The sequence below is a fragment of the Panthera onca genome, chromosome D4, assembly GCF_046562875.1.
Source record: "Panthera onca isolate mPanOnc1 chromosome D4, mPanOnc1 haplotype 2, whole genome shotgun sequence".
In the NCBI taxonomy this organism is placed as follows: domain Eukaryota; kingdom Metazoa; phylum Chordata; class Mammalia; order Carnivora; family Felidae; genus Panthera; species Panthera onca.
The window spans coordinates 91870278-91894725 of NC_138351.1; the positions used below are offsets into that span (position 1 = coordinate 91870278).

General features: G+C 63.8%; 1 protein-coding gene across 2 annotated transcripts in view; it reads right to left on the reverse strand.

Annotated features, from left to right (window-relative positions):
- COL5A1 (collagen type V alpha 1 chain) overlaps nucleotides 1–24448 on the reverse strand; it is a 149120-nt gene that overhangs the window by 82481 nt on the left and 42191 nt on the right. For both annotated transcript variants that reach the window (XM_078436289.2, XM_078436288.2), the window contains exons 5-9: nucleotides 5518–5649; nucleotides 4564–4701; nucleotides 3732–3968; nucleotides 2698–2856; nucleotides 2492–2548 (exon numbers count right to left, since the gene is read on the reverse strand). In XM_078436289.2, coding sequence (XP_078292415.1) covers nucleotides 2492–2548; nucleotides 2698–2856; nucleotides 3732–3968; nucleotides 4564–4701; nucleotides 5518–5649 — 723 coding nt within the window. The remainder of the gene's footprint in view (nucleotides 1–2491; nucleotides 2549–2697; nucleotides 2857–3731; nucleotides 3969–4563; nucleotides 4702–5517; nucleotides 5650–24448) is intronic.

Consider the following 24448-nt stretch of genomic DNA (forward strand, 5'->3'; position numbering starts at 1 on the left):
GGTGCAGGCACCGGTCTCAGAATTCGGCAGGGAGAGTCCCCGCGAGTGACGGGCTCAGCCTCCGCCCAGCTCAGGACAACTCTGAGTGCGGGGGCGTCCCCCCCCTTACACAGCACAGAACAGAGCCTCCGAGGGACGTCCACCGGGTAACACAGGACACGGAGTCTGGGGACTGGTCCCTGGAGGCCCAGGCCAGCCAGGAGCCGATAAACCGGAGTCCCCCGAGCTGAGAGGACTTCTGCCTTTCAAGGGGCCCCCGACCCCGCCGTAACGTGTGGATCCGAGGGGAAACGGCGGCCGTGTCCCTGGCTTGGAGGGAGCCAGGGAGCTGGTTCCAAGAGCCCCTGTGACATGAGTCCACCTCCCCAGAGGCAGGGCGCTGGGGCAGGGCGGGGAGAGCGGAAACAGGGGCCACCCCGCCCTCTGCGGTCAGCGGTCAGCTGTGAGACCCACGTCGGCCGGCTCCCAGGACTCGGCCATCTGTTTACAGAGCTAAGACTTTGAGAGCATCTCCGGGTTGAGAAACTGCGACTGTTTACACAGTGTCCCTGGGGGACCGGCGAGGCCCCTGTGGACACGTGGAACCGACTGGGGACTGGGAAGGACACAGCGCTGGGGCCAGAGGAGGGAGCCCTCCCCTAACTGTGCCCAGATGCCTCGGTTTCCCTCACTTTGCGTAGACACGCTGTCTGTGTGGGACCATCTCTCCTCTGTCAGCCCCTCCTCTGCACCCCCCGCCCCCCAGCAGCTCACCGCCAGGCGACCCATCTGGCAGCTGCGAGCAGACAGGAAGCTCACCCGGAAGGTACCAGCCTGGCCTCTCCCCAGGCCTCCCCGGAGCCCAGGCACCTACCTGCCCTGGGGCCCCACGTTCTTCCCAGGCAGGACAGCCTGCCTGCCTCCGAGGCCATGCGGACCCCGCAAAAGGCACCCCAAGTCAAGAGCGGATGCATCGGGGACCAGACTGTCTGGGCACATGTGCAGTCAGTGAGATCAGCTCAGCGACGCTGCTGGCTCACCTCTGGCCGGGGCGGCCCGTAATGACCGCGGCAAACCCACTGTCCTCTTGGGGAGCCCCCACCCAGGCCACCCACGGCACTGCGCTCCCCCCAGCCCACCTTTCCCCTGGGCCTGGTGTCGGGATCTTTCGTGTTGCTGAGCGGGAGGCCGCCTGGCACTGGTGCACCTCCGCACCTTCCCCTGCACCGCCACCCCCCACCCCCAGATAAGCCCTCCTTGGACCCGCAGGGGGTACCGGAAGAGGGTGTTGTCAGCCTGAGAAAAGCATGTGCGTCCAGCAGCCACGGCCCAGTGGGACGGACAGGCCCCATCCCCGGGGCAGGCCCGGAGGGAAAACACACAGCCCCGGGGGACGGCCTTTGCCATCATCCAGCTGCTTCCGCAGGCCGGGCAGGGAGCCAAGCCGGAGGGCTCTGCCCTAATTGCCCGCTGGGGGCTCCACCCCAGAGACGGGCCACGTCCCGCCTGCCCTAGCCACGGGGCTTCGGGTCCCTCTGGGGGAGACCAGTGGTTGAGGTTCTAAAAGCACCAGAGGAGAGAGGCCACAAAACTCCCCGTCCCAGGAATCCGAGGTCGTGAGGCCCTGGGAGCCCCGACGTCCCGTCCCAGGCCCAGCCACCGGGAACCACGTTCTGGCGGCAGAAGCCTTAGCCCAGCTCCCCCTTGTGACCAGCCTCGGTGCAGGACATCGGCCTTCCCCTCCGGCACACGGACGACGTGGCAGGGTGGACCTCGGCCAGCCCCTCCCCGTTGTCGTGTCCACGGCCGCTGCCCGGCCCACACCGCCGTGGCCACCACACGCGGCCGCAGGGCCCGCCCCAGCAGGCTGACCACGTGGCGGCCTGTCCGCCCAGGGGTCAGGGCCTGAGCTCGGCAGCTCTCAGACCACCGGGGGGCCCCTGGTGCCCCCGGCAGAGGACCCGGCAGCAGGGAACGGCCGCTGCGCCCCCGGGACCCCCCCCCCCAAGCCCCTCATTCCATCACAGCCCTGTACTTGCTGCCCGTGACCCCAGCCTGGTAGAGCAAAGTTCATCAAAGTCCCTGCACGCGGCTTCACCAGTTGCCGCAAGCTGACCCCAGGCGGTGGCAGTGCCGGCCTTGGAGCGGCAGAGTCCGTGGCTGAACCCCTGCACTGCCCGGCCCGGCCCGAGGGGCCCCGTCAATCCCGACCCCTCCAGCGGCTTCCCTCCTCCCCACGGGTTCTGAGTCCCTCTCCTCAAGGTGCTGGAGGCTGGCATGGAGTGAGGCGCTCAGACCGCACGTGTTCAGCGCAGAGGTCTCGCCAGCTGGAATCCCAGGCTCCTCGGTCAAGGTCTAGAACATTCCCCCGCCTGAGGCCCTTTCCTCCAGCTTCCGCCCCAAGCACATGAGGCGTCCACAAGGGGCCCCGTGGGTCGGGCCGTGTCCTGCATGATCCACACGACCCACCACCCCCACCGACTTCAGAGAGGGGACGAGAAAGCGTCCTTACTGGTTCGATGATGGCAGGCTCTCCCTTCTGGCCCTTCTCTCCTCGGGGTCCTTCGATCTGGGTTCACGGAACACAGGGGGGGCAGAGAATGAGGCAGAGAAGGGAAAGGGAGGCCCGACCTCACGGGATCCCAATGGCTCACGGCCGGCCGGCCCCAGCCCCGAAGCTGCGGGCGGGAAGGAGCCCCTCAGCCCCGCAGCCCTCACCCCTTCGTAGATGGTGTCCTGGTTGGCGGGCATGCCCGGCCCTATCTCCGACGGGGACACCGTGGGGTCGTAGTAGGGGTCGTAGTAGGTCTCGTCCAGGTTCCTGATGGTTTCTTCCGTAAACTCGCCTTCCAAGTCATCTTCCGGAGGCGGAGCAGGCTGGGAGGGAGGGGAAGCGGGGGTCACCGGAGGACGGCAGGGACGGGGGCCTCCCAGGAGCTCGGTCGAACGTGCTGGGGCAGGCAAGTCACACATCCTCTCCTCCCACCACAGGGAAACGTCACCCCAAGCCCCACAGCACCCCATGGCAAGCTAAGGCCTCACCGGGATCGGCACGCCGTGGGGAGGCGGGTGGTGTTGGGGGCTCCGCCCCAGGGCCTCGCGGTCTGGGGGTAACATGCCTCCCATCCCATCCCATGGACGGGGGGGTTTGGACCCCTCAGAACGCAGGCATCTGCTCAAGGCCGTCAAGACTCAGGCTCCATGCGATGCACTTACTGCACACTGCACCAACATCCCCCCCGCACCGGCCCCCGACCCTACAACTCGCCTACGGCGCCTGGACCCGTCGTGCCACCTCCTGAATGAGGACAGGGATCGGGAGGCAACGAAACCGCCCAGGGTCAGCGGACAGGCCTCAAGCCCGGTCTGCCCGGCGGGAAAGCCCTCGGTGGCAGCCGGCACCACCTGCCCTCGTGCCTCCTCCTGGTCCAGACCCCCAGCTCATGCTCCTGCCCTGCCCGGCCCCCTCAGGCCCCAGACAGGGACGCTGCAAACACGCACATCCCCATCCGTCCCCACGGGAACCCCAAGATACCAGGCAGACGGGGCTCATTCCGCCCATCTGCAGATAAAAACAGACGATGGTGTCACAGGCTCAGCACGTCAGGGGCCCCTAACCCGGGGGCCGAGGAGCAGGGAGCCAGTCCGGGACCCCCGAGGTCAGAAGCGGAGGAAAGAGGGAGCCCCGAGCCCTCATCCAGCCCCCCCTCCCTCCCCCCTGCACCAGGCCCGCTTGCAAGGGAAGCAATTACATTGGAGGCGTTGGCCGTGCTGGTCGTGCTGGTGGGAACCTCGGCCCCTGCGCCGTGATCAGGGGGCAGGTCGGGATTCTCGAAGCCCTCGTAGTTCAGGTCCTCATACGGGGCGGGCGTGTAGTAGTCCTCGCTGGGCATGTAGTCATAGACCCCGAAGCCGGGGTCGTCCTCCTTCCCGGCCCCCTCGCTGGTGTCGGGCACTGAGGGGGCTGCCGTGGGGGCTGTGGTCTGCTCCTGAGAGCGGGGAACGGAGCGGGAGTCAGGGAGGCAGGGGGCCCAGGGGAGCGCCGTCCGTGGCCTAAAACCCCTGATCCTGCACTTGAGAAGGGCAAACTGTATCTCCAGGTTTAAACGTTTTTTTTTTTTAAGTTTATTTCTTTTGAGAGAGAGAGAGAGAGAGAGAGAGAGAGAGAGAGAGAGAAAGACAGCAGGGGAGGGGCAGAGAGACAGGGAGAGAGAGAATCCCAAGCAGGCTCCACGCTGCCAGCACGGAGCCCAATGCGGGGCTTGAACCCACGAAGCCCCAAGATCATAACCTGAACCGAAACCAAGAGTCGGATGCCCACCCCACTGGCCACCCAGGTGCCCCTGTATCTCCGGCTTTAAAAGGAAGATGCCAGACTCAAAGCAACGTGCCCCTTCACACCTCTGTCTGCTGTCCACACGCCACGGTGGAAAGCCCTCTGCCCAGCCTCCCCCCGCAGCACAATGCACAGAAGGTCACTCAGTCACCCGGTCACTGGTCCCCTGCCGAGCGTCCACCCGCCACCTTCCGGCGGCCACGGTGCCCTCCCGCCCCCCAGGGCCCCGTGGCCTGCAGCGCCCAGACCTCGGCAATCTCTGTGGTCTCTCTAGCAGCTTCCACGGGCTTGTTGGTGGGGGCGGGCTCCTTGCCCGGGTCCTCTGTGTCCTCGTAGTAGGGGTACTCGTAGTAGTACGCGTCACCTTCCCCTTCTCCTTCTGGGTACTGAGAGAAAATTGGGGCCGTGTGAGGAAGGCGGGCCCCACGAGGAGCCACGCTGCTCTCCTCACCATCCAGGTTCAGCCAGGAACAGCGGGCACCAGAGAGTCGTGCCCCACTCCGGGTGCGAACCCGCCTGCGGCCCCGAACCAGCTTCCGCCCCCTCCAGCCCCTTGGACAGCGGAGTCAGCCCCACGAGAAGCACAAGGGAGGACACAGGGGCCCCAGGTCCCCTTCAAAGAAAGTCGAGTCCTAAAAGGTACAGACGTGCTGATGCTTTGGGACCAAGGGCCTGGACAGCCGGTCAAACTGTGGCGTCTTGTGACAATGCTGCTGTCACTCAGGATCCCCTGCCCTCTGCTGAGGCCCCAAACCATAGCGACAGGGAAGGTGTCACCCTCGAAACTGGGGAAGGAGTCCAGCCAGAAGGCCTCAAAGACCTGCCTGGGCCATGGGACCTCGGCCTCACGAGGGACACCCTTCCTCTTCTGACTGGTCGCCACAGAAGGAGGCCAGAGGACTAATGAGAGCAGGTTGAACATGACAGAAGACGTGAGTCACCCGTGACCAGGAGTTGGGAGGATCTCTACTCGGAAAAGGTGGGGAGAACGCCAAGTGGGCTTAAGCAAGGTGCTGCCGATGCGGGGCGGGTGGGTGAGGAGGATTCCACAGACCACGAGCCTCTGACTCTCGCCCAGTGGGTTTATTTTGAACACTGGTCCCCCAGCTTTTGTGTCCCCCCACCCCTGCCGGCCTGCCCGCCCTGCCCCCCACCAAGGGGCCTGCCTACAGCCCTGCCATGAACCAACGGGGCCAACTCACATATTCATCCGGGTTGGGATCCTGTGACTGGGGGGTGTCAGGGACCGCGGTGTCACAGTCTGGGCTGTAGTGCTCACAGTGATCGTAAGCCGCCCGATGGTCGGAGACAAAGAGCAGCTGCTGGATGTCACCCTGGAAAAGGACAAAAGCCCTTGAATAAGTGGTGCACCGGGGACTCACATGGGGATCCGGGAGGCCAGCCTGATGCCCTGAGGTGGTGAGCAGCCCAGACAAATCTTGGGAGGAGCTTGTCTTCAGGACCAGCCTTCCTTTCAGGAAGATGCCCTCGAATCACCACTCAAGCTAGGATGGCCAGCCCATCCAACCATGCATCTAATCCATCCACCCACCCATCTATCCACCCATCTAACCATCCATTCATCCATCTACCCATCCACCCACTCATTCTTCCATCCATCCATCCATCCATCCATCCATCCATCCACCCATCCACCCACCCACTCATCCATCCATTCATCCACCCACCCATCCATCCATCCATCTACCCATCTACCCATCAATCCATCCATCCATCCATCCATCCATCCACCCACCCACCCACCTATCCATCCACCCATCTTCCCTCTACCCATCTACCCACTCATCCATGCATCCATCCATCCATCCATCCACCCACCCATCCATCCATCCATCCACCCATCTATCCAGCCAGCCAGACAGCCAGCCACCCTTCCAACCATCCATCCATCCATCCATCCATCCACCCATCCAAGCATCCACCCACCCATCCATCTGCCCATCTACCCATCCACCCACCCATCCATCCATCTACCCATCTATCCACCCATCTATCCATCCACCCATCTTCCCTCTACACATCTACCCACTCATCCAACCATCCATCCATCCATCCATCCACCCACCCACCCATCTATCCATCCATCCATCTATCCATCCACCCATCCACCCACTCATTCTTCCATCCATCCATCCATCCATCCATCCATCCATCCATCCATCCACCCACCCATCTATCCACCCATCTAACCATCCATTCATCCATCTACCCATCCACCCACTCATTCTTCCATCCATCCATCCACCCATCCATCCATCCACCCATCCACCCACCCACTCATCCATCCACTCATCCATCCATTCATCCACCTACCCATCCATCCATCTACCCATCTACCTATCCATCCATCCATCTGTCCATCCACCCACCCACCCATCTACCCACTCACCCAACCATCCATCCATCCATCCATACATCCATCCACCCACCCACCCACCCATCTATCCATCCATCCATCTATCCATCCACCCATCCACCCACTCATCCACCCATCCACCCACCCATCCATCCACCCATCCACCCACCCATCCATCCACCCACCCACCCACTCATTCCATCCATCCACCCACCCACCCATCCATCCATCTACCCACTCATCCTTGCACCCTTGTACCCACCCACCCATCACCCATCTAACCCATGCGTCCAGCCACCCACCCACTTCCATTTATCAGACACCTGTTGGGCACCTGCCAGGTACCAGCCATGTTCTCAGAGCTTTTGTGAACTGTGGGTGATAAACGCAAGCTGTAACTTCCACTCTAAATAGTGAGGGCTTGAGGATATGCTGCCTCCTTCCCTGTTACCCTTACAGTGGGGGAGTATTTTTAAAGAGGAAAATAACCTATGACCCAGAGATTCCAATCCTAGGAACTAAGGCAAGGCATGTAAACAATTCACCCATAAAGTATCGCAATAGGTATTCAAATAGGTCCACAGACACCCGTGCTCACAACAGCATTATTCACAATATCCAAGAGGTGGGAACCACCCAAAGGTCCATCAGCGCATGAATGGATAAACAAATTGTGGCCTGTCCATACACTGGGATATTATTCAGCTATGGAAGGGAATGAAGAACAGACCCATGCTACCACCTGGATAAGCCCACGCTGCCAACCACCGTTTGGCATTCTGGCTCATTGCCATGGCAGCCAAGAGTCCCACCATGCAAGCTAGGAAAAGCACGCAGTTCTATTTTATGCTGATCTCATCAAGATGTGTCAACAGCAGACAAACAAAAGGGAACAAGAACCATAGGTCTCGTGAATGTTATCAAACATTTGATGTCCTCCTGGCAGAAGATCCTCGGGTCCCAACCAGATGGATATAAACTGATGTCATGATGATTTTATTAACGGCTAACGTACAGGTGATGTTTACTATAGGTCAGATATGAGACAAAGAAACTGCGTGCTGTCACTCTTTTTGTGCCCACAAGAACCCTATGAATTATGTTCTATTAATTCCCATCTGAAGCTGAGAAACCGAAAGCCCTGAGGTCACCTGTCTGGCATCCACAGTCACACAGCAGGTGAGGTGGGGCCAGCTCAATGTAGCCTGCACAATATCAATCACTTGTACGACCTGCCTGGGCTCAAAAAGAGGAAAAGGAGTATGGACAAGCATGCCAAACGTTGGAACTACGTCATTAGAGATGGTGCCCAAGAAAGAATAATTAGGGGCTGTGCCAGGTGTTGAGTTCCTTGGCCCAGAGCCCATCCTGCCGCATGCACATCTATCTATCTATACACTCTCCCAATCCATCAATCATTCATCAACCGTATATCCATCCATCACCCACCCACCATCCACCATCCATCTGCCCTACATCCATCATCCATCCATCCACCCATCCACCCATCCATCTACCCTCCATCCATCATCCATCCATCCACCCATCCACCCATCCATCTACCCTCCATCCATCATCCATCCATCCACCCATCCATCTATACATCTACCCTCCATCCATCATCCATCCATCCATCCATCCACCCATCCATCTACCCTCCATCCATCATCCATCCATCCACCCATCCATCTATACATCTACCCTCCATCCATCATCCATCCATCCATCCATCCACCCATCCATCTACCCTCCATCCATCATCTATCCATCCATCCATCCACCCATCCATCTACCCTCCATCCATCATCTATCCACCATACACCCACCATCTAACATCCATCCATCCATCATCCATTCAATAGCAATTATCGAGAACCTACTAAGTGCCAGCCCCTCCCTGCATCACACACAGGGATGAAGCCGTGGCCCAGAACCACTGCCTGGCAGTGTCCACACTCTACCTAACACTTTGCACTTGCCTTATGCCCATGGGTAAGATCGCATGCACACCCAGACCGCGTATTCATCTGGTCGTCATTGATGCCTCTTACGTCCCACTGTCCCTTTCTAAAGACCTGAGACTAGCCCTGTTCCTGTACCCGCCCCCCCCCCCCACTCTCCCATGGTCCAACTAAAGGCATGTTCTGCTCCTGAAGACAGAGCCATGAGTGAAGCAATAGAACACGTACCCATGAGCTTGACCCAAAGAGGTGGTGCTCATTTGGCACATGTCAAAACCGTGGGCCCAAGCAAGGAAGCCACGCCCTCCTTGACCTTCATTTGATAAAGGTGTGTGAACCCCTCCTCTGTGCTGGATCCTGGACCATGCTGGACAATGGGAGGCTGGCAGGGTGTGCCACTCAAAGTCACTAAGCGTCCTCCCTGGCTCCCAGAAGGCTCTGTGGGAAAACTGGCCCAGATACGGGGCACAGGGGGAATGACTCAGTGGCAGAACTGGGTGACAGTCCTAGAGTCCAGAAGAGGCCCATCCTACCTGATGCCTGAGACATGGGTCCAAATATGTGACCCCCCCCCTCCCCGCTTCAGTTTGAAAAACCTAAGGACCAGCAAGGAGCTCAGAACTCCCCCAAGCTGAGCTGTCTCCGTGCAGAGGGCTCCCCTCCCCAAGTTCAGTTGTCCCCCCTTTCACAGAGCTGCCCGCCTGCTCCTTCTCCCTCCCTCTCCCTCCTCTTCGTCCCTCTCTGCCTCTCCCTCTCCTTTTGGATGTCAGAGGCTCCTGGCCCACACTGTAAACTCTCCAACAGACGAGAACCACGTGACAGGAACAGTGAATCAAAACCACACACTTTTATTAAGCAACAGGACTTCGAGTTCGACTTTCATCCAATTCAAATAAAACATTTTCTTCCTTCAACTGGCAGCTTGACATCTGAACGTATGTTCTCCAAGTGCAATCTCTGTAAGGAAGAGGGGGCTCGGGGGGCTCTGGGGGTGGCTGGGGCAGCTGGCATCGGTGCACCCCTTGCGTGCGCAGTGGCACACGGGGATAACAGCTGTCGGGTAAAGGGCCTGCCCCCCCCAGGAAGCCCAAGTCCTCGGGCCGTGGCCACATCCGGCACATCCGTGTCCCTGCACCCCAGGGCGCCCAGCCCAGAACCAGGCTTCACAGGCCCCGCACGGTGGTCCGGGCAGCCCCCCGACACCAGGCAGGGAGCAAGGCTAAAGGCTAGGGCACGAATACCCACGCACAGACGCAGGGGCCGGGTGCTTCCCAGAGACTCGCCCGGGGCTCTGGAATCCGAGCACACGGTTGGTGCCCACCTGGCCCTCGGCCAACCCCGGCTCCCTGCCTGCTTCGCCCACTCCCCACATTGCAGCAGAGGGCCCCGCCGCAGGGTCCCTGCGAGCACGAAGGCCCCTTCGGTCCCAGGGCCCGCCCTCCTCCGCAGATACCTACACTTGGCTAAAACCAGTTTGCCCACAACCCCCCGAGTGGGTTTCCACACCAAAAAAGGTGCCCCTCTGTGCTGTGGGTGCATGTCTCAAAGGGCAGGGATCCACCCATCCCCTGCCCCACTGTGAGAAGGGGACACTGAGGCACGGGTGTTAAGACTCACACTCTGAGCCTCACGGAAGCTGGGTCAGGTCTGGGCCCGGGTCCTCATCCAGAGCTCCTTCCAACCCGCTGTGACCTCTTCCCTGCACACGTGACGGTTTGTTTCTCAGGTGGGGAGGGCGCCAATACCCGTGTGCCCTTTGCAGAGATCCCGGCCCCCAGTGAACTTACTCCTGCTGAGACCAGACACAACCTCAGAATCTTTCTCCACCCAGAGCTCCCAGCAGCCACCACCCAAAGACTGGGCGCCGGCCTGCCCCTTGACTGGCCCTGCTCTGGTCCGTAGTGTCTTTCAGACGTAACGCGAACGATCACGACTTTGTGACGGTTGTGAGAGCGTTTTCACGCCGCCTGCTGTGACGGGAAACCCTGAGATTCACTCCGTGTGCCCCCCTCTTCCTGACGAAGCCTTTCTCGGCAGCTGCTGGCGGGAGATGCTGGGGGGTCTGGATCAGAGGCCCCCGCTGCCCACAGCCTCAGCCCCTCGGGGGCCAGGCTGGGCCTTTCGGAAGCTGACCGCCAGCTCCGTGAGGCTGGCCACAGGTCAGAGCTGCCGGTGGGTTCCCTGACCCTCCGGAAGCATCGAGGGCACCCCGGGATCGTTCCCATCCAGCTGCCCTCTCAGGTGGGGGAACCCTGACCAGGAACCCTCAACCAGCCTGGCCTTGACCTTGGAAGTCTGCTGCCCCCTTCCCCGGAGGCAGCCTGGCAACCCCCAAACTCAAAGATTCATGGCTCGCTTGTAAGGTCTGGAGTCGTGTGAGGGGGTGTGTGCGTGCACGTGCGTGGGCACGTGTGTGCATGGACACACGCGTGTACGTGAAGCGCAGAAGGTGACCTCTGCGTGACCTTCTGGCCGGGGTGACAGAAACAGAGAGCTTCCGTCCTCAGGGACCCTTGGGAGAGAGCGAGGGGACATCACTGCCTGCTGGCCCCAGGAGGGTCGAGCGGGGAAAGGACACCTGCCAGGCTGCGGGGCTCCCTCTGAGGCCTAGAGACTCACGTGCCAATGATTCCGTGTTCCCCGTCAACAACCGATCCTGTTGCTCAGCTAAAACCGACGGCCGGGTCGTGTCTCTAAGGCACTGACTACGTGTGCCGTGGTGCCTGCTCTTTGCCGGGCGCTCCTGGGAGCCCCGTGCGTCCTGCACCCGCGGCCTCCCTGCCCCTCACCGCCCCCTCAGGACGGGGACCTGGGAGCTCAGCCCAGCTGGGGCTTCTCCAAAGGGGTTCCGTGGAGAAGGCCGACACGCCAGGCTGCCCCCCCCCCCAGATGTTTGTTAAGAAAGGGTGTACGGGGTTGTTTCAAAAAGGTCCAAACTCCCAGTGTAGTAAAACCGTCTCATTTTACAGACGAGGAGCGCGAGGTCAGCGGGGTGGGTCCCCTGGACCTCAGCGGGGGAAAGGCTCCGGGGTCCAAGGCCAGGAGTCCTTCCACTCTGGGGACCACAGTGCCAGGTCTGTGAGTGCCTGGCTGCTGCTGGGGGCCCCCTGGCCGTGTCTCTCCTGAGCCTTCCCACAACCCCCACTCACAGATGGGGAAACTGAGGCAGCGCGACCCGAGAATTTTCCAGAGCCAAGAAGGACCCAGTGTGTACTTACTCCTCGCCCCATGGCATTCCACCAAGGTCTCACAGTTGAGCCACGGCCACCTCCCCAACAGCAGCGGCCGGAATCCACGGAGCGTTCCCATGCTGCACTGCGTTCTCCCCCTGCAGTCCCTGGCTTCCCGTCCCCCAGAGTGACCCTGCGTGACGCCTTTTCACACCGTGCCCCTCCCCCCAGCCCCCAGTCCCACCCCAGCGTGGACTGCCCCCTCCGTCCTGCCCAGCATGGCCCCGGCTCTCCCTCGGCCCCGGGAGAAGCCTTCTCCCTCCACGGAGCCTTGCCTGACTTTGCCCCCGGGGAACCCACAAAGTCCGGCACAGTGGGTAAACCCCCGGCCCCGATCCCGCCCGATGGCTCGGTCCGCGGGGCCCAGCGAGGGGGCAGCCCCTCCATCCGCCCCCAGCCCCCCTCTGGGAGCACGAGGCACACGCCCCTGGACTCACGGCCTGACAGTGGGTGACATGCCCCCCACCCTCACTGGGTCCCTACGGGGTCACGTGTGGCCCAGCCCCAGCCAGGCAGCTGACCTACCAAGGGGCCCAAGCCCCGGTCCCCTCCCTCAGCAACAGCCACCCGATCCCTGGGCTCTGGTGACCCTGACCCCCTCCCCATGACCGCTTCCTCACCGTGGCTCCTCTGTGCTCACGTGGGTGCACTCGCCCTGTGTCTCCTGTCTCCCCCCCCCGTTTCGCAGACGCACACACTGAGGCTCAGAGAGGCGGGGTCCCTCTTGCACGGGCAGAGCGGGGGCTCCGGAGTCGCTGCCCTGCAGCTGCCACCCGAGAGCAGCCCGGCCCCCGCGGAGTTCACGTGGAACGTCCCGCTCGTACGACAACCGTGGCTCCGCCCCGGCCTCAGGACCACCCGCTGCCCCCGAGTCCCCATCTGGGCCCCCGGGCCACAAGTGCCCACCCTGCCCTGCACTCCCGCTCAGGTGCGGACCAGTCTTCCGCTCTCATTCGCCTCTCTTCTGTCCCACCCAGCAAGGTCAGCAAAGCCGTGCCGAGCCCCGAGAAGCTCCGGCCGCGGTGCCCGACGGTCGCTACGGCCGCTGGGCTCCGCTGCGCATCCTCGACCCCGAGGCGACAATCAGGGGCCCCGCTTCCTGGCGAGGACGGGCCGGCGGCAGCCACTGGGACGCGGCGGGACGCGTGTTGCCCTTGGCCGCGGCCGAGCCAGGAGCGTTTTGCTGAGGGAGCCGGTTGTGCTTTTGCGATAATGAGGTCTCATCCGGGCTGCGTTTCTGCTTAGGAGCTGAGGAAACTGCAGGGTTTTCGTTGGAGAGCTTTGCGGCCGTGGGGGCCGCGGAGCCGGAAGCCGGAGTCTGCCCAAACGGGGGCACGTCCCCGCCTGGCGCGTCCGTGCAGCTCAATCGGCTGAATGTTTCCCTCCGGTCCCGCGCCGGCTTCTCTCCCCTCCTGTCAACAAAACCGCCTGAGCCACGGCCCTCCTCGTCCAACCCAAACAGGCCCCGCGGGGGCCCCGCCACGCGCTCGGCTCTCCCCGCGGGTCGCGTAGTCGAATTTCAGCCAGAGCCCTTCGTGTTCGGAAGCGGAGACACGCAGATAATTTGAGAAGGCGGACGCTTCTCGCCCGAGACTGCCGGCGAAACGCTCGGCGAGCGGGCTGTCCCCGGAGCCAAACCGGGAGGGAAGCTTCGACCTCCCGGCTGCCGGCCGCGGGCTCCGGCCACAGACCGGCACCGCCCCGCACGGGCCACGGGGTGCGGCCACCCGCCGCGTGGACAGCCACGGGGGTCCCAGCGCGGCTCTCCAGGCACGGGGGAGGGAGGCCGGCACCCCGGGGTTTCCGTCCCGACCCACGAGGCGCCGAGCCACGGTTTGCTCGCCTCGGGGGAAGCGGTGCCGGGCCTGGGGGGCCCCGGGAGAGCGGAGGCCACCCCGGCCCCTGTGAACAGGAGGGGGTAGCACGTACTGGGACCAGGCACACGCACACAGCGAGCACCAGGCATGCGTGCAGGCGTCAGCCACGATCGTCTACCCTGGCCCGGCGCTCCTCCCCCGGGGACCCTGGCCAACTCCGACCACCCCGACCCGTGCACAGGGGCCGGGGGAACCTGGGGGGCCCTCCTCACGAGCCGCTTCCTCGGTGCCCCGGGAGGCACCACACGTGAAAGGCCACCGTATGCCCCTGTTCGAGCCCTTGTGGCCCCAACAAGTCACATTTAAAACCCTGTGGGACACCGCTGACCCGTGACTCACACGATGGAAAAGGCAGGCCCCGAGCCAAAGGAGGTCGAGATAATTTTTTCCATGATTTTCGGAGGACCCGTGGAGCCCGAGAGCGAGTTTAACACTATGTGGGCAGGTGTTAAAGAAATATTTCCCTGTGCTGCCCCCCAGGTGCCGCCTGGCCCGTGGCCCATCCGTGACCATCCCCGCTACGTGGCCACCTCCGGTCCCGATCCAATGGTCACCTCTGCCACCCGCAGGTACTGCTCCAGGGTGTCTAGGTCCCGTCTGCACACACACACGTCTCCGCGACAGGCCAGGGCACGGTGGCCCGGGGTGGGGGGTCAGGTCTCAGCCTCGTCAGACGCCGAAACTGGCCGAAGCGACCACAGGGTCAGATTGGTGACCTCAGAGAGGGCACACCTCGTCCCCAGACCGACAGGCCGGCAGAACCAGAGGCAGGGGCCAGGACGACGGGCCACGTCCTCCGTATCCCACCACTCTCTGTAGGGCGTGGCTCTCACACCAGCCGTGTGGCCCAGGACACCTCGCTCTGGGCATCTGGCCCCCAGCACAGCCATCCACCACCTGGGCAGCCCATGAGGGAGGCTGTCCCGTCCTCCCCCCTCCGGACCCTCCGGGGCAGCGAGCCCGCCGCTACCGAGCCGACCACGGGGCGTGGGGGACCTCCAAGCCCGGCGGGCGGCGCCCTGCGACAACCTGCACAGAAGGAGCGTGGACCCCGGGCACCGGGGCAGGGAGGCGCAGGGCGCAGGCCGCAGTGGCCAGGGCGCTGGGTCCTTCCCTCCCCGGCCGCGGGGCCTGAAGCACGATCGTTTCATCCCTCCGGGCCTCCGCGTGTTCATCTGTGAGCCCCACCGGGCAGGAGCGTGCTCGGGACGAAGCGTGATGGCCTGTGCGGGACACTCGGCGGGCCTGGAACCCAGTGAGGCCGGGACAGGTGAACGAGGGCCACCACCGTCACCACCACTCTGCTCTCACTCGTTCAACCGGCACCCCCGTCCTGAGGCTGACGGACCCAAAGATGAGGGGGTGGGAGTCTCCAGCCTCCACCCTCAGGCTTTAATGCTGCCTCGGGGGGCAGCCCAGGTGACGTCGTCATGAGCCACCACCGAGGGCTCAAGGAACGCACCCCGGAAGGAGCGGCCTCAGAGCTGGGCCCAGGCAGACGAGGTCCAGAGCCTATTCGGGTCCTCGCTCGCCCACCAGCTCGTCCCCACGCCCCGGAGGAGACTCTCCACCCTCGGGCACCAGCTCTCTCTCCCCCCTGCCTCGCCAACCCTAGGCTCAGGCCCCAGGTCGTTACCTCAGCCTCCACCGGGCACGGCCCGCACCCGCGACCACCCCGCCCTCTGTCCCGAACGTACTAAGGTGGCACATCACACCGTGGCCCCTAATGGACACGCACACGCACGTACCCCTCCGTGTCCTCTGTAGGAAATGCGTCGCCACCACACCTCTCCACCCCGTGCTGGTGCAGCTGGTTGTTTTGAACCCAAATACAGAAACACTCATCCCCGATGAATTTCATTTCCTCGGTTCCAGAGCACGGTCCCAGCCCCAAAGACCTTTCTGAGTCGTACGCTGTCAACCGAGAGAGTCACCTGGGGTCATGTGTGGCAGTCAGGCCTAACCGGGGTCCCTCGGCACGTCCACAGCCGTCAGAAGGTTCTCACTTGCACCCAGAGCACGCACATCCCTTCTGCGAAGGTTCGGGGGGGGCGGGAGGGGGGCTCAGGGGCCGGGCGCTCCCGCACTTGAGAAAACTCCGCACCCGATGCACCCTCACCCCCGGCTGCCGGCTGGTCACCCCCAGACCTTGCTCAAGGGCGTGCTTAAGGGCACGGACTGTGGGGTTGGCCGTCGCTGCACAGATGCCGCCTGGAGAGGCCGGGAAGATCCGGGGCCTGAGATGGCCGGGGCAGGAAGGAGGAGGGTCACTCTGAGTGGGGCACTCAGGGCCTTGGGGCCACGAAGGCCGGCTGGAGGGTCACCGCCAGAGGGAAGTTAGCAGGCAGCGGTGCCGTGTAAAGGGACCTAAGGGACAGGAACGGAAGCCTGACGTCAGAGGCCCAACGTCATCTGAGAATCAGGATGCCCTTCGGATCCAGGAAAAGGGTCCAGACTTGGGCCCAAAGTCTGGCCCCGCACTTCTTGTCTGTGCGACCTGGGGCAGGTGGCTTTACTTCTCTGGACTCTAGGTACCCCGCGAGCGCTGAGGAGCCAACGCCACGCGTGTCCTGGGCTGCTACGAAGGATCGTCAGGGCAATTATCAGGATAAGACCACCGGCAGCTAGGGCAGGAGGCGCCTTCCTGGATGCCGGGAGGGACATCACTATCATCTGCTTTACCAAGCGGAACAGAGGAAGCACGTTCGGAGGCACAGCCCCTGCCCCATCTCGGGGCCTCGGGTTTTCTGAACAAGCCTCCTTGCTCGGCCTGGTGCCTGGGCTCCTCCGATGCAGAGGCCCCCAGCACCTGTGCCTCCCGGAGCCGAGAGCTTCCAGACGAGTCCGGGGTGACACGGGCAGGGAATGCGTCTGCGACGGGCTTTCCACGTTCTCGGAGACGCAGACTCGGAGGCCAACCACTGCCGCCCTCCAACAAACGCTCCTCACGGCTCTCAGAGCCCAGGGGTCCCCCTAAGGCTGGGACACACGCTCAGGAAGGGGGTACCCCACAAGCGCACGCGTGGACCCTCCGGCACTGGAGGCTCTTTCTCCGAAGGCACGGTCCGGATACAAGCAGCTCACCCCCCACCGCCGTGGTCGGGGGAGTCTCAGAAATCACGGCCACACGTGCGCCCGCATCTGGGGCCCTCGGAGAACACCTTGGAGACGGACTGATGCCCAGCACTGGGGGCTTCGTCAGGCTTTACCTTCGCCACTCACAAGCCTGGCGGCTCCATCTTCCGCCCTGGGGTCCCAGGCCCACCCGAGTCCGTGCGCGGGGTCCGTGGGGGCCGGGGCGAGGCGGAAGCTTCCCCACGCCCCCCGACAGCTGGCAGCGGCCAAGAAAAAGACCCCCCGCACACAGCGGGACCCCCTTGCCCTCCAGCTGCCCACACGGGCGGCTCCCCAGCTTGGGCAAGGGGGCCTTCCTGGGCCACTGCCCCCCGCTACCTGCGTGCAGAAGCATCGGCCGCGATACTCTGCGCCTCCAGGAGAGCCACCGATGCGCCTCCCCTCCCCTGATGTGACCTAGCCCGTACCCGCGGCAGCACCACAGGTGACCGCGAAATGACATTCGCTCCCTGGAACCCTGGTGCCGACCCTCCCCAGGGACCCACACACCAGAAGGTCATCCCACAGGCCGGGCTCCCAACATTGCATCAGCCCCCTGGGCCCGGACGGGGTCCTGCGCTCGCGGTTTCCACGGAACAAACTGAAGGCCTCTCCGGCCAGGCCGCAGCAAATGCCAGGTCCCACAACACGGGACAGAAGCGAGACCCGTCCGACCCCGCGGGGTCTCTCTGACCCCTCCTAGTACGCCCCCCACCGCCACCCCCGGGTAGAGACACTTGCCCCAGCTGCTTGGCTCAACAGGGACCATGAGAGCAGCCGGCATGACCCAGGCCAGCTTCAGGGGCACATCCTCAGAGCCCGGTCCCCACCCCGAACACCCCGGACCCCTCGACGCGCAATCCCACGTGAGAGCCCCTTGGCGTGGCCATCAGCCTGAGACCCACCGCCCCCTTGCTCCTGCCAGCCTCCGCCAGGCAGCCACCCCACCCGCCGCCCAGCTGGTCACGGGCCCCCAGCCTGCAGGCTGCTGGCCACCAGGCAAGAATCCAGGCCCACGCCTGCCCGCTGCCCAGCTCCTCCTGGACCTGAACCGGACACAGAAATGTACCCCAAACTCCCTGCGCATTGTCCTCATTGGCCAGTCAGGCGCCCAGACAAGCCAGGAGCCACGCACAGGACTGCCCCTGACCACCCGCTCCAGCCGGGAAAACCTTAGCAGCCTGCCTCCTTGGCCAGGCACGACTCAACGGCCCAAGAAAGCCTCAGTGTGAAACCACGCCCAGGGACTAGCTTGTCATTACCCACACGGGTCCTACAGGAATTGATGGGCGAACCCCCTTCCGTACTGGTCTGGTTAACGGGCTAAATAGCGACTCCAAAAGACAGCTCCAAGTGTTAATCCAACCCCCAGAACCAACGAGGTCTTACTTGGAAACAGGGTCTTGGCAGATGTAACAAGGTTAAGGCTCTCGAGATGAGACCATCCTGGATTAGGGTGGCCCTGAATCCAGTAAGCGTCCTTAGAAGGAACAGACAGACGAGAAGAGGGGAAGGGGTATACGCATGGAAGCAGAGACTGTAAGGGCGTGGCCAGAAGCCAAGGAACCCCAGGGCCACCAGGAGCTGGGAGAGGCAGGAGGGACCCCCACCAAGGTCCTCTGGAGGGACCACAGCCCTGCCGACACCTTGAGGCCAGACTTCTGGCCTCCAGAACCGGGAGAGAACAAGTTTCTGTATTTTTAAGCCACCAAACTGTGGAGACTCGTGGGGATGCCAACACCGCTGCCCTTCCGGGGATCAGGGAAGGTCCCTGGGAGGTGGGAGGAGCTGAAGACCCAGTCAAGAGGCCCTGACCTTGCTCGTTCATGTCCCCCCACATCCCGTGGGGTCCGGCCGAGAACCACCTCCGGGGGCGCAGGGCTGTCCCCTCACACAGCCGGACAGCAGGGGGGGCGCTCCCAGGAAGAACCCAGAGGGTCCCCAAGGATTGGGCGGGAACGGGAGCGGACGTGCTGGAGGGTCCGGGCCCTTCCAGGCTCCACCTGCTGGACGCCCGTCCAGGACATGCGATCTGCGGTCAGAAAGCCCGGGTTTGAGCTGCCCTCTCCCCCAGGCCCTCGACCTAGCCCTGGGGTCTAGCCCGTCGGGGGTCATGACGGGCTAAGTCAGAGCGGCCCGCACGGTTGCACAGCTCGGGCTCCGTGCAGAGGCCAGGGGGCCGTGTCTGGGGCGGCCCGGACCTCGCTCTGGCAGCAGGGGGACAGAGCCGCGGTCCCCGACGGGCCTGACACTGTGGACAGGGGTGGGGGGCAGGGGCACTGGGCCCTCAACACCGTCAACCAGTGGGGACGTGGGTGGGAGACACCGGCAACCGCCAGCAGAGCCGGGAGCCTCGGGCGGGTCCCCTCCCACCGCATGCGCGTCTGTCCACCTGGCGTCTGAAACCCAACGCGGATTTGGCCCCGCCAGCCCCACAAGTGCGCCCCTCCCGGCCACCTTCCAAGGACAGGAAAAGCACACCCTAGGACGTGTCCGCGGTTCCGCTCTGCAGAGACATCTGGGTCGAGACGACGACGCCACGGGGAGGCTGACAGAAGCGGCATGACCGAAAGCGCTGGTCAGGGAGGTGCCTCGGATCCAGCAGGGCCAGGCGGCCTGCAAACGGTCGCCAGGGTCACAGGGCACGGGGGCCCCTGCCGGTTCCAGCAGTCCCAGGCTACGCGAATGGCTCACCCCGCCGTCCCTGTGGCATTTCTTCACTCTCTGACTCCCCCCTTGCTGCCCCATGACGAGTCTGGCGGCTCCAGAGGCCCCCAGACTGCGGTTTCCCCAGCCCTGGGTCCCTCGCCTGCGCCCCTGTGGCAGGTGACGGGACAGTTGCAGAGCTCACGGCTGGGACAGCGAGAGCCAGCACGTGGACCTGGGCCTCAGACGCCAAGCCCGGCGAGATCCCGAGGCCAGCAACCGCGCGCACGGAGGGAGGGTGGCTCTGTGCTCCCCGGAGGAATCCCAGGCCACCCTGGGCATCGCTGGGGAAGCCCTGTTCCGCGGAGGCCCCGCTCCTGCCCCGGGAAAGCTGAATTCCAGGAAAGAACATGTCAGTGGAAAAGCCAGGCCTCTGGAAAATGGGAATCAGGGATGAGGTAAATCGCTGGTCTTTCCAAATGAGAGGCAGGCAGACAGACGGGAGGACCGTCACCCGGGTCTGATGCCATCTTCCTCCCGCCGGCCCCTGGAGCTTTGCAGAGAAAGCCCCAGTTTACAGCCTGTTTGGTCTCGTTTCCCCTTGAAACATTCAGCAGCTTTAAAAGCAGACTTGGCTCCTGGCCCAGAGCTCACTGGCTCCCTGTCCCCTGGGGCGGGCCTCCCTCCTGGAGACGAGGGTCCTCCTACCACAGAGGCCCTCCCCGACCCCTGCTGAGCCCCACCCCCAGACCCCTCCTTCTGGAACAGCAGCTGAGCTGAGGGTGGGGAGGGCCAAGCTGGGCCCTCCGCACGGTTCAGAGACGGGGCCGGGAGGGTGCTGGGCAGGTGGGGCAGCCTGCAAACCCAGTTTGCGCTGGCCCTTCCTGGAAGGTTCCGGGGTTTCACAGACCCCACAGGTCAGGGGACTCCGACGTCCTCGGGGCCCGTGTGGGGCCAAGGGAACAAGCACCCACCAGCATTGTCGGGGCCACCGGGGGTTCACCCCGGCTGGGGAAGGTCGTGACCCAGTTTCTGAGGACCCAGTTCTGTTGGTCGGGTCGCTAAAGACACGCAGGGGCTGCTGGGAGTGTGGCACCTGCTGTGCATTGCGACAGCGTCCTGTCACATACTCTGGGCGACAACAGATCTGGGGGCCGGCCCTGCTGCGCTGTAGCTTTGCTGGGTGACCTTCTCCAGGTTATGCAGCCTCTCTGGTGCCGGTGTCCCCGGAGTGGCCGGGCTCGATGGGAGTGCAGAGCACGCCGGCGGGTGATGTCGCGGGGCCTTGCTGGCCAGTGCCGACCTGGCCGGCCTCCCTCCCAGCTCTACCACTGAAGGAAACAACCACTCCTACCTCCTACCAGTCGCACTCGCTCCCCCTGGCACTCTGGTGTGTTTCCAAACGCGCAAAGCTCGTTCCTGAGCCCCGGATGAAAACAAGACTTTTCTCTGCACGGGGAGGCCGCAGCACCACTCCTCTGAAAGAACAGCTCCCCAGCCCCTTCCCACAGTGGGCCCTCGGCCTGCCCGGCACCCACTCCACCTCGGGGGACAGGAGCAATGCCCCGGGACCCCGGCTGCCTGCTGGTCCCAGGACACAGGCACATCCCGGGGAAGGAAGAGGACACGGGACACGGAACTTCCCAGGAATCCTCTGGAGGATGGTGCCCCCGAGCAGCCCCGTGGGCTCACCCTCCTCCTGAGAACGTGCGGGCAGGGACCTACTAGGTGGGTGGAAGGCAGTGGCCAGGCCAGCCTGCCCCTGACCCTTCCCTAGGGCCGGCCTGGCCAGAGGACTCTGCCCGAGAGGCGAGGACAGCAGCCGGCAGCTCACGCCCCCAGGGCACCGAGACGGCGGTGTGCAGGCAGGGGCCAGCACAGGGCCCGGGGTTCAGGCCTGCACGCCCTCGGCCGGCCCTGCCCAGCTGGAGGCCCTGGTCTCTAAGGCAGGAGTCCTGGCACTGAACTTGCCAGGGGAGTCTGGAAAAGCGGAGGTAAGGGACAGCTCTCGACCCCGAGCCGCCACACGGGGAGCACACTGGCTGGTCAGTGTTGACAAAGGGCCAGAGGGCCCGGGCACGGCCTGGCCTCTGACGGCCCAGGGTCCGGGTCAGTGTGGTCCGCCGTGGCCTGGCGGGTGCAGGCATTTCACACAGATTCCATCCCAGCGTGGTGTCACTGCATCCTACGGTCCTCACTGCGGAAGACAGGTCACGTTTCCCAACGTGAGCAAGTCTCCCAGCCGGGAAGGTGCGGGGGACCACCTCCCGCAGAGCACGGACACCTCGTGCGTGGCCCACGAGCCCTCGCGACCCCGGCAGCCCCTCCCGCTCAGAACGAGTGCCACGGCAAGGGCTCCTGAGCTGCCGTTGCCACTGAACACGGCCTGTCCTCAGCCGCGCCGCGAGCCCCACACTGCCTCACGCACACGCGTGACCACAGGGTCGACCGCGGTGCAGATGGGGAGCCCGAGTCTCGGAGGGGCCAGGCAACTCACCCGGCGCCCCCCAGCTAAGTGAACGGTACAGCTGGGACCCTGCCCCCGCCCTGGCCCCGCCCGGCCCTTCCCGACGGCCGCGGAGTCTCAGTATTTCGTGTTCCTGAGCGCCTCTGGGCTCGGTCAGGATATCAAGGAAGCAATATTGGTTTTAGGATCTTTTTTTTTTTCTTTAAAGAGAGATAAAAGCTGTTCCCGAATCTTTATTCCGTGAACACACAAAGGGCACTAGAAATCACCAAGAGTTTGCCCGGCACAGAAAAGCCACCGCACGACGAGTGAACTCAAACGCACGCGGTCACTGCCCTCCCTTGACACACCTTCCCGCCTCCGGTTATCCAGAACTTCCTAACCAACCGAGAAATGGGTAGTCCCAGCACCCTGGCTCCCCGTCGCCCAGCGGGCACCCGCACCCAGGGCTCCGATAGGTGAGCCCAGGGAAGCCCCCCCCCGACACCCCCCAGGTGCCGCTACCGGGACCCCATTACACAAACGAGCGTCCTGTGGCTCATCTGCTTTACCCGGGTCCTGCCACCAGCAGGCGACCTGAACCAACGACAGCTCAGCCCCAGTCTGTGTGACCCCCGTGCCTTTGACGCCAGCTCCCCAGGGGACCCCACAGCCACCTCCCGCCCGGCTCACGGCCCCGGCTGTCTCGCAGTTCATCCCGGGTTTCTGGGCAAGTCTGGTCAGAAATGCGCCCAGAGGGTGTAGCTCCGTAACTTGCAGAATCTGGCGGTTCCAGCAGGCTCCGGGCCCCACCCCGCCCTGCCGTCCCGGGACGCACCCCGCAGGGCCCCCGGACCCGCCTGCATGCACTGGCTCCCCGGCCTTCCCTCTGCGGACCCTCCCGCCCCATCCTCCCGTAGAGGCCGCCGTTCTGGTCTTTCCTTGCTGGTGCATCGCGTCCGACGCCCCTGGGCTCTGTCCCCCCTCCGCACCTGCCTTGGCGCTGAACTAAAATCGACAACAAGCAGCTAACGCTCGTCGAGCGCTTCCTCCGAGGGACACAGCGTGACACGCGCTATCACGTGCGACCTCAGGCCACTCCTGCCGCGGCTGCATTCACGATCCGTGACCCCAGTGCACGGACGGGGAAGCCGAGGCCGGGAAATGCAAGAGCCACTTGCCTGAGGCCCCAGATCCAGTGCGCGCGAGAGGAGGGGGCGTGGCCCCGGGGAGCCTGCAGCGGACCGGCCGCCGTCCGTCCCCGAATGTTTTGCGGTGATGCCACATGCCCTGTTATGACTTTACGGAAGGATGACACTTTCGGAAAGTCATTCTTCGCCCACTCAAAGCTGCAGTGTGACCACCCTCCCCGCCGGAAGAGCCTGGAATCGGCAGCAGACGGCACTGCCGTTGGCACAGAAACGGCAGTGGCCAGCGTGTGTGCTCTCGCCCTCCGGGGGCCCCCGCAGAGCCCCAGATCCGGTCAACACCCGTCCAGCCCTGGGCGGCGGGGTCTCCAATTCATGGAGCAGATGCACCGACCCAGAGACCCCACCTCAGGGGGGAGCACAGGGGTGGTGGGCACAGAGCCGACCTCACAGTCACGGCCAAGTGTGTGAGCAGGGAGCTCACGCTGGCGCTGGGGAGTCCCGCCAGGAGATGCCGCCTCATCCTCCCGTCTCTGGGGGCCCCACGGGCGAACCCCGAGAGCTGGCAAAGCCCTCAGAGACCATCCAGCATGGCCGTTTCCAAACACGCTCCAGCCACGGGGCCCTGGTGGCAGCTGAACCTCCCCCCGCAAAAAGCCCAAGCAAAACATAAAAGAAAAGACGTCCAGCGGAGGGGTCCTGGCTGTCACGTCGCCCAAGCCGGAGGGGCCACCGGTGTCCTGAGGGCCTTCTAGAACACAGATCCCAGGCCTGCTGCCCCAGCACCTCAGGAGGCGAAGCCCGAGCGTCTGTGCTTTAAAAGGTCCCCAGGTGATGCCACTGCGCTCCCCCGGGGCATCCGGAAACCGCTGGTCACCTGCCCCTGGTCACCAGCGGGACAGAGTGCTTTAACGCCCTGACGCTGAACCCCCATCTGGGAGGACAGAGATGCAGAATTCCGTGGGATGCTCCGCTCAGCCTCTTCCCCGTCCCTGAGGAGCTCTCCCGGAAAGCTGGGCTCCAGGCCGCAGGTGGCACGGTTCGTGCCTTCCGGCAGCTCCCGTGCACCGGCCCGGCTCTGGCCCCCAGTCCACCTGGTCACAGCCGCCCCCTCCCCAGAACGGCCGAAGATACCGGAAGGCAGGGCCGTGCACGCGTCCACAAGCCTCGGGCCCCGCTCACCGAAGCCCGTGTCCTTCCCAAGCCTGTCCCTGGACGCCCTGGATGGGGCTGGGGACTACTGTCCTCAAGGGGCCTCTCCGCTCCCACAGGCCACAACCCCCCTTGGGACAGTAGAGGCTTCGGCCGATGGAAGCATGGCCGTGTTGGGATGC